At 42.5% G+C, this 16,200-nt stretch overlaps 1 protein-coding gene across 2 annotated transcripts; it reads right to left on the bottom strand.

Annotated features, from left to right (window-relative positions):
* Window positions 1-249: 249 nt before the first annotated feature.
* Window positions 250-4,925, bottom strand: LOC122012036 (trihelix transcription factor GTL1-like). Of its 2 annotated transcripts, none has more exons than XM_042568482.1 (3): window positions 3,615-4,925; window positions 1,097-2,687; window positions 250-1,011 (listed from the first exon to the last, which is right to left on the bottom strand). In XM_042568482.1, exons 1-3 carry the CDS (start codon window positions 4,016-4,018, stop codon window positions 835-837), a joined length of 2,172 nt encoding a protein of 723 aa, XP_042424416.1. In that variant the 5' UTR covers window positions 4,019-4,925; the 3' UTR covers window positions 250-834. The 2 variants fall into 2 exon arrangements, with proteins under 2 accessions (XP_042424416.1, XP_042424417.1); XM_042568483.1 differs by having other exon boundaries at window positions 863-1,007; window positions 3,615-4,684.
* Between the last annotated feature and the right edge of the window lie 11,275 nt (window positions 4,926-16,200).

The raw sequence follows: 16,200 nt of genomic DNA, 5'->3' as shown, positions 1-16,200 counted from the left end.
TAATTCTGTTTAAGCAAATAGAAATCAACGATTCTATTTTATCATTGTAGCTCGATCTAGCTCTTGTGTGGGTTCCATAATACCTCCTTTTCTTGTAGTCCAAGATATAGTTTTTTTTTAATCCTAAGGAGTTTCAGTAACCCTCCATCATCCTCTTGTGCATGTTGATGAATTGTGAGAGCATCAATCAGGCCCGAACCAATGAATAAGAATATATACACAGTCCAATCAAGCAAGTCGTCCATAATATATATAACTCACTCGACGTTTATTAGAAAGCTTCACAATGTCTCAACAATGCTTACATTTGGGGTGAAAGAAAACTCCGCAACAATTATTAATGCACTGCCTATTTCGCCATGCATCTAACATTAACAATTACCAATGTTTTATGAACCCAACTCCTGGTTGTCTTCCCCTATTCACCAACTCGATCCTTTAACTTATAGTACACTTCTCCGGTTTCTCCAATCCAATGTACAGGCCCAAGGAAAACTCCTGCTTTCTCACTGTTTGTACTTGTCCAACTCCCCGCCGTTGACTCTAGGGGATTCTTATTAACTCCGCGAACAAATCAATTACAATAAATAGAGAAGGATTGATGGAGAGGATGCGATGTCACGAGCCATGCATGTAAGGCCAAAACTAAACTGTGCCAGTGGATGCTTAGGAGAAGTTGAACTTGTGTGAATGCATGCATGCATGCGTTGCATGGGGGTGGAGATGGATCAGGGAGCGGAAACCAATTTAAAATTAATTGAACAGAAATGGTGAGTACGTTGGTGGATGGATATTGAATGTGGATGGAATAGAGGATCGCATTTTGCTTTGCAACTATATCTTGTAGTGCAATACTTTGTCATTGTTGATCTCGTCGTCCTCGTTGTCCTCGTCCTCGTCCTCCTCGTCTTGGTCCATGTTGTCACTCTCATCGTCTAACTTATCGTAGTCGTGATCCGTCGCCGCTTGGTGTAGCCGTTGCCCCATCAGCTCCTTCATGATGTCTTCTGGCTTCAATGAAATAACAACTCAGCATTTAGATGCGGCGTTATTGATTCTTATGGAGAGTTCGTGTATCGTTGAGCTAGTGGATTACCTTTTTTAATCCTTGCTCGAAGAAGCCGGTGGCGAGCCCTCCGTTACCGGTTTGTACCTGAACTCCCGCATTGGTCTCAGAATTCCCATTCTTTCTTTCGGTCTCGGCGGTCAGCTGGAGCGGCGGCGGCGGCGGTGGCATCGCGGATGCTTGCTCCTGTGGCCTGTTCATCGTTGTCGCATCGCTCTGCTGTTGATTTGATGAGGGAATGATGTTAGTAGAGTCCGAGCCTAGTTGGGGTCTCTGCATTGGTCCGCCGCCGGCGCCGAGGTGTTTGCTGCGGTAGAGCGCGTCCAATTGGTGGAAGTACGGGCAGGTCTTGGAGTCCTCCGGTCGCTTTTTGTTGCTCTCCTTCACCTTCTTGTAGTACTTGTTGATGTTCTCCCACTTCTCCTTGCACCTCTTCGCGCTCCGGTTGTAGCCAAGCCGCTGCATTCCGACGGAGATCTCCTCCCACAATGGCCCCTTCGGTCCGGAGTCCTGGTACTTGGAGTCCAGCCCACTTCGGATCTTGATCAAGGTGTGCACCTCTGCCTTTGGCCACCGGGAGGACGACGACGGTGACGTGACGTCGAGGTTCGGTGGCTCTGAGCTGGGAGCGAGCTCCAACGTCCCCAGGGGCGATGGGTGCCGTGGAATGTCGCCGGCGACTTGGTTGTGACGGTGAGCCGATTGCTGGATTTGTGGTGGTTGGGTATGTTCGGCCGCCGACGGAGGAGGTTGAAGAACAGTTTGTGGTGGCGGCGGAGTAATTTGTGAGGGAAGAATGCTACTCTGGGTGGCCGGCATCGCTGCGGAGGTCGCTGGGGCAGGCGGAAAAATTGGGGTGGGGAGGGAGATGTTTTGGCCGGTTATCTTCTGCAGGTAGGAGATGATGACGGTGTCTCTGGAGGCGGCCATGGCCCTCTCCTGCGCCAACAGTTCCTGCTCCCGGTTGAACCTCGTCATCTCCTGACGCCGCCACGCTTCCTCCCGGATCATGCGGTCCTGTTCCTTCTTCTCGACGGCCTCCAAGAACCGCTTCTGCATGGCCTCCTGCCGCTCCATTACCTGCTTCATCAGCCCGTCGAAGAAGGCCATCATCTTCCGGCTCGTGGTTGCCGTCTCTCGCTTCCGCTTCCTTCCTTCCTGGCTCTCCCCTGCGGTCTCCTCGTCCGAGTCCGACGACGCCGAAGAGGACGAGTTCGACGAGAAGCTGAACCCCACGGTCGGTTCGGCCGACGTCGAGATTCCTTGTGTCTGAAGCTCAGGGGCGACTACTCGCGTCGGCAACGCGATGATCGGCGGTGGTGGCGCGACGGAGGAGATAGGCTGAGCCCTGTTAGCCTGCGGCTGGCCAACCATGGCGGCGGCAGTACTGAAGCCCGACGAGACGTCCGCAAACGCAGCCGGAGAAGGGGCGACTGGCGGAATTCCTCCGGCGAGGTGGCTGCCGCTGTGGAGGGCTTCGAGCTGGGTGAAGAAGCGGTAGCTCTTGCCGTCCTGGCGGCCGGCGCGGCCTTCCTTGGTGCGCTTGTAGTACTTGTGCACGTTCTCGAACTTCTCCTTGCACTTTTTTGCGCTCCTCTTGTATCCCAACTCCGCCAACTTCCTGCACCATTGACAATTGCCGGCATATATCAACTAACTACGATCGGTATATCATTCACAAGCAAGCAGCAGGCGCAGCACCAAACAGATGAGCATAAAGGAATAATTAAGCAGTTGGCTAAAAAGTGAAACGCCAACCACGGACCACCACAGAAAAGTCATAGGCAAAGACTTAAAGCTTGCTAGAAGAATGAGAAGCTCCCTCATAATGATTAAGTACGCCACTAATCTGGTTAATTATCTGACATTTTAATTACCTACCTCGAAGGATAAAACTAATAAAGTACTTAAAGTTGCCACTGAAAGGCCCATCGAGTAGTTAAAATAGTTAAAAACCAGCAGGATGATGGAATAATTAATGGACAGTAGTGAGAGAATGCACCGTTTGCCATTTGCCTCGGGGAATCTTTAACTCCGATCTACACGAGGATTTAGAAAACAATTATTGGTTAGGATTGATGCGGCGGATCTGAAGCGGCCGCTAGCTGACATCAAATTCGGAGACGATGCAATTTAGGAAAAAAGAAGGTGCATCAGGAAGGAGAGGAAGAGATCTGAGACGCTTGAAGTTGAAGAAGAAGAGGAGGAGGAGGAGGGAGAGAGAGAAGATGATTCGTTTCTTTCCGCGAAAAACAGTCTCATGTTGGCTTACTCCTTTTACCATCGCAGCTGGTGTTGTTGTACGAAGAGAGAGTCAGATATGGTTATACTTTTCAACTGTCTGGCAAAGAAAAAAATCTTTCTCATTAAGCTGTGATGGGGTGGGGTGGCGGTGGTGGTGGTTTGGAGATTGGAGAAACAGAGTCTACCCCGAGAAAATTAAATCGGTTAATTAAGAAATTAAAAAGAGAGAGATATCCGTGAAGAATGAAGCAAAAGGCGACATTTTGGTGTGAATTGTAGTGGACATGGCGCAGTGTAAGCTAACCTGGAGACCTCCTCCCAGAGAGGACCTTTCAGCGTGGCGTCTCGGAAGCTGGCGTCCATCTCGGACCTGATCTTGAGCAGCGCCAGAGTCTCCTGCCGCGGCCATCGGTTCCCGGTTGCGCCGCCGCCGCGCTCGGTGTCGTCTCCTTGTGCGGCGGCGAGGGCTTCGTCGTCCGGAAAGTCTCCGGCCACCTGCAGCTTGTCGAAATTCCCAGCCGCCGCAGCGGGCGGAGGCCGGCTGCTGATGGGGGAGGCCACCTCTGCGAGCGACGCCGGCTCTTGGACGTCGGAAGGCTGAATTCCGAGCAGGTGCGCTCGGGAGGCAAGGGGAGCCGACGAAAACGGAAGAATTCCGGACGGCGATGCCCCGAATTGCGTGGCTCCTTGCTGCTGCTGCTGCTGCATCTCTCTTCCGGTACAATTTGAGATCAATTGAGCTAATCCTAAACTCACACCTCTCTCTCCCCCTCTCTCCCACTTCAGTGAGGAGAAAGATAGGAGAGAAGCCACAGGATCGTAAAACTCAAGTTAATTACGAAGCCACAGTGCGAGCTCAAAAGATGAGTACTAGCTCCATAGCCATGCAGCACAGTGAGAAGATCAAGAGAGAGGGAAATTAGACGAGGTCAGGTAAAGAGGGGGAAAATCCATAATTCTTCTCCTAAAATAAGGGATGTTCGAGGGAGAAGAAGGGGGAAAAAATTGAGAGATCCAAAAGAGAGAGAGAGAGAGATACAGTGAGACGGAGGAAGAAAGACGGAAGGCAGACCGATGCCTGCCACTGCTACAGGTGATGGTGTTACAGAGAGGAGAGATTAGATCAGATTAAAAATAAAAATTGATAGAGCAAACGAGATGCTGCGCTGTCAAGGGGGGCTTACTTTGTACCTAATAATAGTTTAAACCCAAAGGACAGATGAGAGAGAGCTCACATCAGATGGTTCTGTCTGTGAAAGAAAAGAGAGAGAAGTAGTCCTGTAGAAGAAAGCAAGAAAGTGCGCAAGAAAGAGAGCGAGAAGAGCATTGTAGCAGAAGCAGAGTATTAATCTCGCACCGTCAGAATGGAATATCTCCAGTGGATCCGAGACTCTCCCTCCCTCCCTCCCTCCCCAAGCCCACATGCCCCTGCTCGCATCACGCATGCAAAAGCAAAGCTTCAGTTCCCTCTCCCACAAGTAAAACACCCTCTCAAGTTACTTTAGCTTGTCGCATGCATGCACCAGCTCATGGTTTTGTGGCATGTATAGCGGACGAGCTAGACTTGGCTCCCATTTCTATTAATCCTTACCTGCTAGCTAGTGTATTTTGGATCGTACTATACTTACGCACAACTCTGAGATAAAATAAACAGCTAGCTAGCCAAACCATGGCATTAAACATAGAAGACAACAGGTAACGTGGCTGTATAATTGATGGATGGTGGAAAATTATTGGCGAGGCGTATACGGATTTGTGCATTTATACAGCAAGTAGATGATGAAACAGGCTGTGAAGAGGACGGAAGAGGGAAACATAAATAAAAAAGCGAAGCGAAAGAGAGAGGGCGCATCACTTTGGCACAACAGCAGTGCTGTGGCGTGGGCCTCCTCCTCCGTGGAAGGTTTAGGGTTGGAACGTGCCTGCCGATTATTGCGGATCCCACACCTCACGCTCACGCCGATACAAATAATCAACCCACAGCACTGCATGCATGTTACCGTCCCCCTTTGCCAGGTAATACACCCATTCTTTTCTGCCCCCAGAGAAGAGAACCCTCCGAAATTAATAAATTAATTAATTAATCAACTGATTAATGAGTAGAAGAAAGGATTATCGACTCAAGAAAATGACTTGTTACCGCCTACAAATCAATCATTCATCGTTAGCCTAGCTAGTTCCGCCATATTTGGAGCAGTCATGCAGCAGCAGAAATTGTTGCAAATATTCAATCAAAATTAATATATTTACATGATAATTCATACATATATTATATAGTAATTAATACATGAAAGAGTTAGAATATGGCGTGCGACAAAAGTTAATTGAATTGGAATATGCTATCTCGTAACCAAAGACAAGCAACAAGGAAGGTAAGTCCATCATTTGTAGGTCTCCTAACATATATCTTCCATGGCCTACCTTGGTGATTATGATCATGATTGATGGTGTCTTGCAAATGATCTAATTACTAGAGTAATAATAATAACTCAAAATTAAACTAACACTTTATAATTAGTTTACTAATCAACGAGATGGGTGATGGGATGTGAGTTATACCCTCCTGGGTTGTAATATAGATATATATTTTTATTTAGTAAAACTATTATTTATATATTGTAAATTTAAATTTATCAAATTTACGAATTGATTAAAAGATATATTATACTTTGTTATTATCAAAGGGCACACTCAATTTACTATTCTTTCTATTCTACCTCTCAATCATTTTACTCCTCAATTTCCTCTCTTCAATGCATGTAATTTCTCATCTCTTTCCTTTCTCGTATGCATGCAACCTCTCTTCTCTTTCCTCAATCTTTTGGATGGATACATGCATAATGTGGGTTTGATATCATGCCCATGCAGGTTAGGGTTTAGCTAATTGTTTCTTATCTTGTCTGAAAGCGATCGAGATGGTGCGCTGGGCAGGTGAAATTGTTGTTGACTGAGAGAAGACTTTAGAAGGAATGAAGAAGAAAATGACACCTATCACTTCTCTGTGATACTCCTTCCTGCACACTCCAGAAAGAGAGCAAAGGAAATGTTAAAGTGAGAATCAAGGAGAGGGGCTCTAGTGCAGGTCCTCCGACGCTCAAGTCAGTACAGTAGTCGAGCAAAGAGTGGAGAAGAAGATGAACAATAGATGCGTATGTGCAATTGTAAAGCGTGAGGACGTTTTTTCAGTACCTGACCAATGAAGAGAATCCCCCTTTTATGCTGCCTTTTATAACCTCCGCAATAATGAGGCAACAGAAAATATCTGGTGTCAGAATATGTTTGATGATAGAAGATGTACACCCTGGAAGATGTGCAGTCATCCTCTGAAGAATTTTCCATTATTGGTATATGAATCGCTTCCTATAATTTCTGTTATCAATGAGGCAATTGAGAGAATATGCCGTTAGAATGGCGGGTAATGGAAGATGTATAGTCATCCTTCGAGAAAGGTCTCATAGTACGTATATGTTATAGCAACAGAATATTCTCTTACAAGTAGCTGTTATTTTTTGACGGATTGTTGCGATTCCCTGATAATGTTATCCCCTGGGGGCAGTCCGACCGACCTAATAGATGACCGGTTGTATAATGAGAGACTGACAGTAAAATAGGGAACTAAGTCCCTTAAGTATGAATGTCTCTTAGGCCGACCGACCATAATCTTAGAAGTCCGATTAGCTCTAGAGCCGACTTACCATATGTTGAAAGTTGCCTCAGTGCTGCAAGATAGGAAACTATGCCCTGTAAACCCGAACTGGTCTTAGGCAGATCGACTATATGCTGAGAGATAAGGATCTATGTCTTGTAAGCCCGACCACCCTTGGATCGATCGAAAATATTGATGGATCGAAAAGAAGCGATAGAGAGGGGTGAATATCGCTCGCTAAAACTTTTTCTTTTGTATCGTAAAAACAATTAGAGTTCAGCGGAAAATAATAAGACAAGTTCAGTTACTTGGTTCGGAGTCTATGTCGACTCCTACTCCAAGACCCGTGATCCTTACCGATGGGTAATTCACTACAACTCTTCTTTCTGAAATATTCGGAAAGAAACAACTCATACAAATGAAACTAAAAAAATAGTAATACACTACTATCTTCTTGAAATTAAAATAATACAAGTTAATTAAAATTATACCGATAATAGGTGGAAGATGAAACTCTATCAGTACTACTTGATGGAGCAGCTTACTTGAGAGGATGGAGTGTAGAGTAAGAGCACGAACAACAGTTTTGCACAGAGATAAACTAAGAATTGATACCTTGCCTCAAACCTCGAGCTCCCCTTATATAAGCCTAGTTTGATCGACCAAAAAGCCATTCGGTCAACTGGTCCTTTCAGTCACCTGATCCTCCTATTCGTCGACTGAACCTCTTGCTTTCTTTCTTCGATGAGATCCGATCTCCACACATTTATGAGCATTTATGGTTCAGTCGACTAATCCCCTTGATCAGTCGATCGACCAATCTTTGTAGTTTCCCTATTCGCCGAGATTCGCCATTAATTCTTTGATTGTTCGATCGACTGATCCCTAGGTTCGATCGACCGATTGACCTAGCTTCTATGTTGCTATGGCTTGATCTAATCTCTGCCATGTCACATTTGTTCAGTTGACTGATCTGCTGGTTTGGTCAATCGATCAGTCACTTTATCAAACTTTACTTCGGACTAATCTCTGTTCTGTATCAACTTGGTTCGATCACCCGGTCCATGAGTTCGGTCGACCAATCAGATCGGTTCTTGTAAAACAGAGTTAAACAAAATATTCTTATAAAATAAAGTTAGGACAGTAATATATAATACATGAGTAATAATTGACAATAAAACTGTCTTGATCTCAACTTAGAAAATCTTCCCGCTTTCTTCAATTGGATCAGCGACGTAAGGTTGTTCTTTTCCGGAACATGACCTCACCCTCGCTCCTCTCCAGTTGCTTACCTAAACCTATCTGTCAAACATTAGTCCTCCAGGCCTGTTTGGACTTACTTTGCTCAGTGTCTAATTCATGATCTACTAAGCCTTTTCCTGTTATACTACATTAGCTAATAGAAATAATAGTAATACAGGATACTATGATAAAAATTAAACTTAGATTTACCAAGATCCACTGGTTCGGTCGACCACGCACAGTCGATTGAAAATCATCTGATCAACTTTGCCTGGAGATCACTCCTCCAAGACATCCCGTTATCTAAGGTTACCTCCCCTTAAGATTTTTTGTATCTGGCTTCCCTCCCAGAACCTAGAGTTACCTCCCTTTAGGGTTTTCTCCACCTAACTTTACTCACCAGAACTTAGCATTGAATCGACCCACCAGGGATTTGATGTCGAGTCCTCCAAACCTATCGAATCCTTCTACTTGGCTTCCATGATCTGTCGAGATTTCTCTTGCCTAGCCATAACTAGGACTTCCCTTATCTAATCACAGTTAAGACTAATCACTCGGTTGACTTCTCACCCTTACCTAGCCGCGACTAGGACTTCCCTTAATCAAGTTCTATTAAATATATTTGTCGAACATTAAAACCTTAGAGGTCGATTGCAAGAACACATATACTGAGAGATAGAGAATTATGCCCTATAAGCCCGACCAGCCCCTGGACCGACCGGGCATATACTGAGAGTTAGGGAACTAACCAGGTTTACTCTGTATGCCTTAGCACTGAGGTGTGGAGCGCTGAGGGCCTCAAGTCCAACCGGTTCTGAAGTCAGCCGACTCCACGCTAAATGCCTTAACGTTGAGGAGTGAGGAGCTGATTTTCAGTGAGAGCGACTTGACCATCTGCTTATATTCTAACCTTGATTGACAGCTCACCTTGGCTTTAACTTACACCACACTACTGGGTCCAGTCATAGCATATTGTATCACTTTCGATAAAATTTTGAAACATTCGGAGAAGCTGAAATATGCAATGGACGACATCGTTGGACTCCTTGCAACCTCAAAAATCCACATGATCTAAAATGGGTCCAATCAGACATGTTTAGGTCTATAAGTGGATTTTGGTCAAAATCCACTTATTGACTTAGAGACCTTGGATTATAACCATTTCAGGTCTTGTGGATTTTTGAACCACGAGAAGTCCAATAGTGTCGTCCATTGCATATTTTGGCTTCTCCAGATGTGTTAAAATTTTATCAAAAAAATTAGCTAAATTATATCAACCTATTCATATCAAGCCCACGTTGGACCTGATATAAATTCATATCATGCCCACATTAGTCCTAATATGGATTCATATCAAGCCCAACGTGGGCCTAATATTTTTCCATATCAGGCTCATCGTGGTCCTGATATGATTCATATCACGACCACGGGGTTACGATTTTGTTGATTTTTTTGATAAAATTTTAATACTTTCAGAGAAGTTGAAATATGTAATGGATGGCATCATTGGACTCCATGCAGTCTTAAAAATTCACAAGATCTAAAATGGATTCAATCGGACCTGTTTAGATTAATCAGTGGGTTTGAGTCAAAACACACTGATTGACATATAGACCTCATATTACAACTATATCAGGTCTTGTGGATTTATGAGACTTCAAGGAGTCCAACAGTATAGTCCATTGCATATTTCAACTTTTTTGAAGGTGTTAAAATTTTATCAAAAAAAATAGCTAAAGCATAGACACATTCATATCAGACCCAAGGGTGTTAGGGTTCAGTTAATCTTTATGATAAAATTTTAACACATCCGGAGAAATCTAAATATACAATGGATGATATCATTAGACTCCTTGTAGCCTCAGAAATCCATAAGACATAGACTGCCTTTTGTTACTCCCATATTAATGAGGCAGCATAGAATGCTCGATGCCAGAATATACTAAATAATGTCAGGCAATGAAAGCTGCACAAACACTCTCAGAGGAAGCTTCTGTTTCCTGTATATGCTTTGTTGGTGGAATACTCCCCGTCGAGTTGCAGCTATTCTCTTATACAGAATATCTTAGCGCTGAGAGATGGGGAACTACATCCTGGAAGTCTAACCGGCTTTTAGGTCGACTGGCTATATACTAAGAGTTGTATCTTAAGAATGGGGAGCTAAATCCCTTAAGTCCGACTAGATATGAAGCCGACCAACCATATGCTGAGGGACTTACCCATAAGATATAAGGAGTTGTGCCCCGTGGCCCCGATCGGGTTAGTCCACCCGAGTTTGTATTGGAAGTCTCATGTCTGAGAGGTGGTTCATCCGGATATATGCACACTTACTTTGACCGCAACTTCACCTTAACTTTCACTGTAACATCATCTTGACCATCGATTTCACATTACGTTTGGGTCCTCTCACAACATACAGTATCACTAGTCTCCCCTTCAAGTCTAGTCGAAAGAGGTTCGTGGCTGACTAACTAGACCTGAGTCTTATTTCCACCCAATCGCCACATCGACTGATCTGAATGGTTAGACATGCTCCTGATTATACCTGACCACGGTTCGAAACCGACGGTTTAGAACCATTAGTTTGACGGTTCAGAACTGTCAGTTCAACGATTCCAGGCAGGAAACCTTAACCGCCCAAGACGGTTACAGTTCACGATTCGGAACCGCGGGTTCACGTTCGGTTCACGGTTCACCACGGTTCAAGATTATTATGTTAAAATAATTATAAATTATAAATTATAAATTAAAATTTATTGTAAAAAAAAAAAGACTTGCACTTATTTAAGTTGCCTACGTATCCCCTTAGGGTATAGGGGAATCAAAGCTCACATAGTTCTTTTATATTTTTATCCTTTACATTGTCACTCACTTTCATTTCTCGTTCCTATCATATTCGTTGCATTCCTTGGATTCTTTTCTCCGCTCTGGTTCAATCGTCTAGTAATGCTTGGGTTTCCAATGAGTCGGGAGATAAAGTTGATCATCGTTCATCTAATAGATTACCGCCAACACTGAACGTCTGCTCCACAGCAATAATTCATACTGGACAAGCTAAAATTTCTTTGACGATCACGGAGAGGACGGAAAAATTTTAAGCCTTCTGTAACCACCACTTTAAGATATCGAAATTTTCGCTATATATTTCATTAAAATCAAAAGAAGTTATAAATAATTCTCAAGTTCCTATGTGGAACTTGAGGATCCTCGTGTACATTTTGTCCGTTCTTTTAATAAAAGTTGTGCTTTTATAAGTTTTAAATTATTACTAGTAGTTTGTTGTATTTTAGAAACATTAATTTGTATTCTATATTTTACATAATATTGATTATAAATATCAAATAAATAAATTCTAACATTATATATAATATTAACTGGATAAGGAGAAGAAAAATCTTTAATTGGAATTAAAGCGTCATAATAATATAAAGTTAATATTTCTTATAAAACTTCTAATTTAAATCTAGGATCTAAAGCAAATGTAATTAAATAAATTTCAGGAATAAAATAAAAATATTTTTCTCATTTATTTTTCATAACTAAGATGCAAAGAGATAAAAATTCATTATTAATATGTTAATTTAAAACTAATACTATATTAGAAAAATTTTCTAAAACTAATTGAGCAGTGGGATAATAAACACCGAAGAGTTGTTTGAATTTCTAGGTGCGAGGATTTCTTGTTGATTCATCCATATATATGGATAAACAAGAAATCTCCAAACCCTTTTTGTTGCTTTGTTTATATTTTTTTTCGTTTTGTGGGATGCCTGGAATTCATTACTTGTATCCTATTCTTTGTAATAGATATACAAACGAAGAGAATACAAGGGAAGGATGGCAAACCAGAACTCTTTTGTTTAGATTGATAGGAAGTTGTGGACAAACAAAAAGAGAGAAAAGATTATAGGGAAATAATTGATTGAACAAATAGAACTTCTTCTATTAACTTAAACTTATAACTTAGAGAAATTATTCAATTGCATCATTAAATACTTTTAAAATTTTACAAATACTACTACAAATATTCCATTGTTGTGAAAATAAATATATATTAGTATTAGTATTTTATGCAAAAAATGAACATAATAATTCTTTATATTGAAATAAATCTTGTAATAATTGGTATGCTAAATTCCAACATGTTGGTACATCATGTGAAAAATGTTTAGGTCTCATTCCATTAGTTTTACAAAACCTACCCCATTGTTTCATTATAGATGGATGAGACCATAAATAAGAAATTATAATTCTAATTGGTTTAATATAACCTTCTAACATTTTTAATTCATCTCGAACACATAAATTTAAAACATGGCATGCACAACGAATATGAAAAAATAAACTGCTAATAATATGTTGACAAACAAATTTTAGATCATCTATACAAGTGGTATTGAAATTAACATTATCTAATGATATTGAAAATATTTTATAAGGTAAGTCATATTCTTCTAAAATTAAACATAATAATTGTGCGATGTTATGAGCATTATGTGATTTATCAAAAACTCTATAAGCTAATAATCTTTTTTGGATGCTCCAAGAGTTATCGATCTAATGGCAAGTCACACCCATATACGAATGTGTTTGCCAATAATCACTCCAAATATCGGAACATAAAGAAACTTTGTTATTTAATTTACTAAATTAATCAATAAAATTCTTTTTTCCTTGTTTTACTAATTTTTTAATTGTACGACTAAGTGTAGTCCTAGGAACACGTTTAGCACATAGATTAAGAGATTCTTTACAAAAATCTTCAAATGTGCATTTAAATTCAAAACTAAAAGAAAGATGTTCTACGGAAATAAATTTAGCTAATGATTCTCTTAATTTATTATCCGAATATAAAAATAAATCAGAATCGGTATTACCGCTAGTTAAAAAAAATCTTGATAATTGTGTTTGAGAGGGTCGAGTTCATATTTCGTCGGGTGCTTCATTTCTACATGTCATTTCAACGACCCATAGTTGCCGCCGACTTGGAATTTGTAGGAAGTATTGCAGTGTTTACATTTTGCACGCATTTCTCCCGATGGAAAAGTGACCTTCTCAAATATTTAGTAAAAATAGAAGACTTTAGAGGAGGAAGTTCCTGAATCTTAGAAGTAATTGCATCAATACTTCCTTGTGTTTCGGGTGTTGGATTCGAAAGGTGCTCGATCTCATCATCGGTGGATTGAATGTTGGGGTCCTCTTCCCGCGGATTCATTATTTCTTTTCCCTTCCGAGCTTGAGATGATGCACCTCCATGACCTCCTTCCATTGTAATTGAAAATTAGAAATGAAAGCGTATAAAGTATACAAAATTGAGATTAAGAGTAAAGAAGATGTATGTGAAAATAATGAAATAAGCTCTCTATTTATAGAGTTTGGATAGTAACGGACATTAAATCATAACCATTGATCAAAAAATAGTCAAATGATCTTAATCGTTGAAAAAAATATCCAAAAGACCCCCCATCCTCCCCAACGTCTAGGAACCAGCGGTTCCAATGGCTAGGAATCGCCGGTTCCAATGGCTTGGAACTGCCGGTTAACCGGCGGTTCAAACCATAAAAAAAATTTGGTTGAACCGGCGAGCCAAACCAGTGGCTAACCGGCTGTCCACTGGGTTTTCACCAAAGGAACCGAAATCGGCTCGACAACATGCCGAGCTGGTTCTAGTTTGACCCGGCGAACCGGGTCAACGAGCAAGCGACCCATTGACCCGGTTACGAGCCCAGGTCGAGTCCTGGCCAGACTCGGCTCGGGGTCGGGTCTACTCCTAATCACCTATTAATATTACAGTTAACTTTATGTTTCTTGAAAAACACATGTCAGACATTGGATAGGCTAGGTAGTGCATCGATACGCGGGAATGTGTTCCTTATTGAAATGATTTGGTCATCTTGTCCATCATAAATGTCATTTCCTGGACACTTTCCATGTGTCTCATGAACTCTTCATTCTCAACTATGACGGCTAATGTACGTCTTTTCGTACACACTGACTAATTTCTTTCTCTTTGATCTGACGACTACACCCAATCAGGGCGTAGTAATCGAACTATTAAGCTTAAAGAATCTCTTACGGCACATGTTTAAAAAACCCTAAACATCTCTAAGAAAAACCACCCGTGCTTCATCTTCTTCTATCTTCTCCTTCGGCAATTTTTGTCAACCACGTTCCCTCTATTGGATCATGAAAGTCGATAGAGGAGGGGGGGGTGAATATCGATTTAAAAAATGTTGAAAAAAAGATCGAGTACGCAGCAGAAAAAATAAGATTAAAGCAACGCTAACACAAGTAATTTTTTCCTTGGTTCGGAGTCTTAGTCGACTCCTACTCCAAGACCCGCACTCGTCGAGTGCTTTCGTTGGGCAATCCACTAGTAATTCGAATAATGTTTTACAAATTGAAAGTACAAGAATGCTTAAGAAGATTAAATACCGACAATAATTAAGAACGAAAGAAAATAACGCGGTATCGGAGAGTCTTCAGCGTCGCAGGAGCATAGCATGGCAGAGCAAGCTTTGGAAAGCTTTGTTGTGAGTTCATTGATTGCTCCAGGGTGCATCCTCCTTATATAGGAGGCTCCGGGCACCCGAATCCCTTCCGGGCGCCTAGAGTGTGACGTAACTCATCCAAACATGAAGCTCCATGTGGCGACGCGACGAGGGGATAAACTTTGCATCCCAGGCACTTGGATCCCTTCCGAGCGCCCGGACCTTTGTTTTTTCAGCAACCTGCAAAAAATATTAATCCAAGGTAAAATGCAAAACTACCTTGCAAAATAAAGTGTTAGCACAGTTAAGTTATAAGAGTAATAAAAGTAGTAATTAGATTCTGTCTCCTCGAGGCCAGAATCTAGTCACGATCTCAACTTAGATTTTCGAAATAGATTTCCTGGGAACGCGTCCTTACAGTCACTCCCCTCTAGTGACTTACCTTAACTTACCTGTCAGACGTCCGGTCAACCCTTCGACCCATCTGGATTTCGTGCCAGACGTCCAATCAGTCCTTCGACCCGTTGGAACTTCGTGCCAGCTATCAGGTCAGCCCATCGACATAGTTGGACTTCGTGCCAGATGTCAGGTCAGCCCGTCGACCTGTATGGACTTCGTGCCAACTATCAGGTCAACCCGTTGACCTAGCTGGACTTTATGCTAGACATCTCTGTTGGTGCAACCTTAGGTCAAGGTTGACCTGGTTGACCTGACTCGAGTTGTATTTTGATGTTTGACGAGAATAGAAAAGTTCTATTCTGATGTTTGACAAGAGTAGAAAAGTTGTATTCTGATACAAAATTGGGAGATTGTGGGTGCAATCTTTGGTCAAGGTTGACCTGGTTGACCCGAGGTGAGTCCACCTGATTCGGGAAATCCTGGTGAGTGAAGCCAGGTGAAAGTCCTGGTGAGTGAAGCCAGGCAGTTGGAAAGTCCTGGTGAGTGAAGCCGGGCAAGGGAAATCAAGATAGGTCAAGGTTGACCAGACATCTGGTGAAAAGTCCAAGCAGGGAGGTTGACACGGAAAAGTCCAAGTATGGAGACTTGGCACGGGAAAAGTCCAAGTATGGAGACTTGGCACGGAAAAGTCCAAGCAGGGAGCTTGGCACGGGAGAAGTCCAAGTATGGAAGCTTGGCATGGGAAGTCGGAGAGGGCTCGGCAGCTCATTCTCCGGAAGAGAGGGCTTGGGAGCTCGTTCTCTGGACCAGACGAAGTCAGAGAGGGCTCGGTAGCTCGTTCTCTGGACCGGACGAAGTCAGAGAGGGCTCGGTAGCTCATTCTCCGGACTAGGTCAAAGAGGGCTCGGTAGCTCGTTCTCAGGACCAGGTAGGGTTTAGGGCTGGGAGCTCTAAACCTGGATCGGTCTGGTGACCGATCCAATGATACGGCTGATCGGTCTGCAGACCGATCAGTAACCAATCAGTGTGGTACTGTGAGTTATCTGATCAGTCTGGAGACCGATCAGGAAGCAACACAGAGGAAAAGGAGAGAAAGGACTGATCGGTCCAGG

The sequence above is a fragment of the Zingiber officinale genome, chromosome 8A (genome assembly GCF_018446385.1).
Source record: "Zingiber officinale cultivar Zhangliang chromosome 8A, Zo_v1.1, whole genome shotgun sequence".
NCBI classification, from domain to species: domain Eukaryota; kingdom Viridiplantae; phylum Streptophyta; class Magnoliopsida; order Zingiberales; family Zingiberaceae; genus Zingiber; species Zingiber officinale.
Note: the sequence above shows the minus strand (reverse complement) of the source record. Positions and strands in the feature narration are given on the sequence as shown.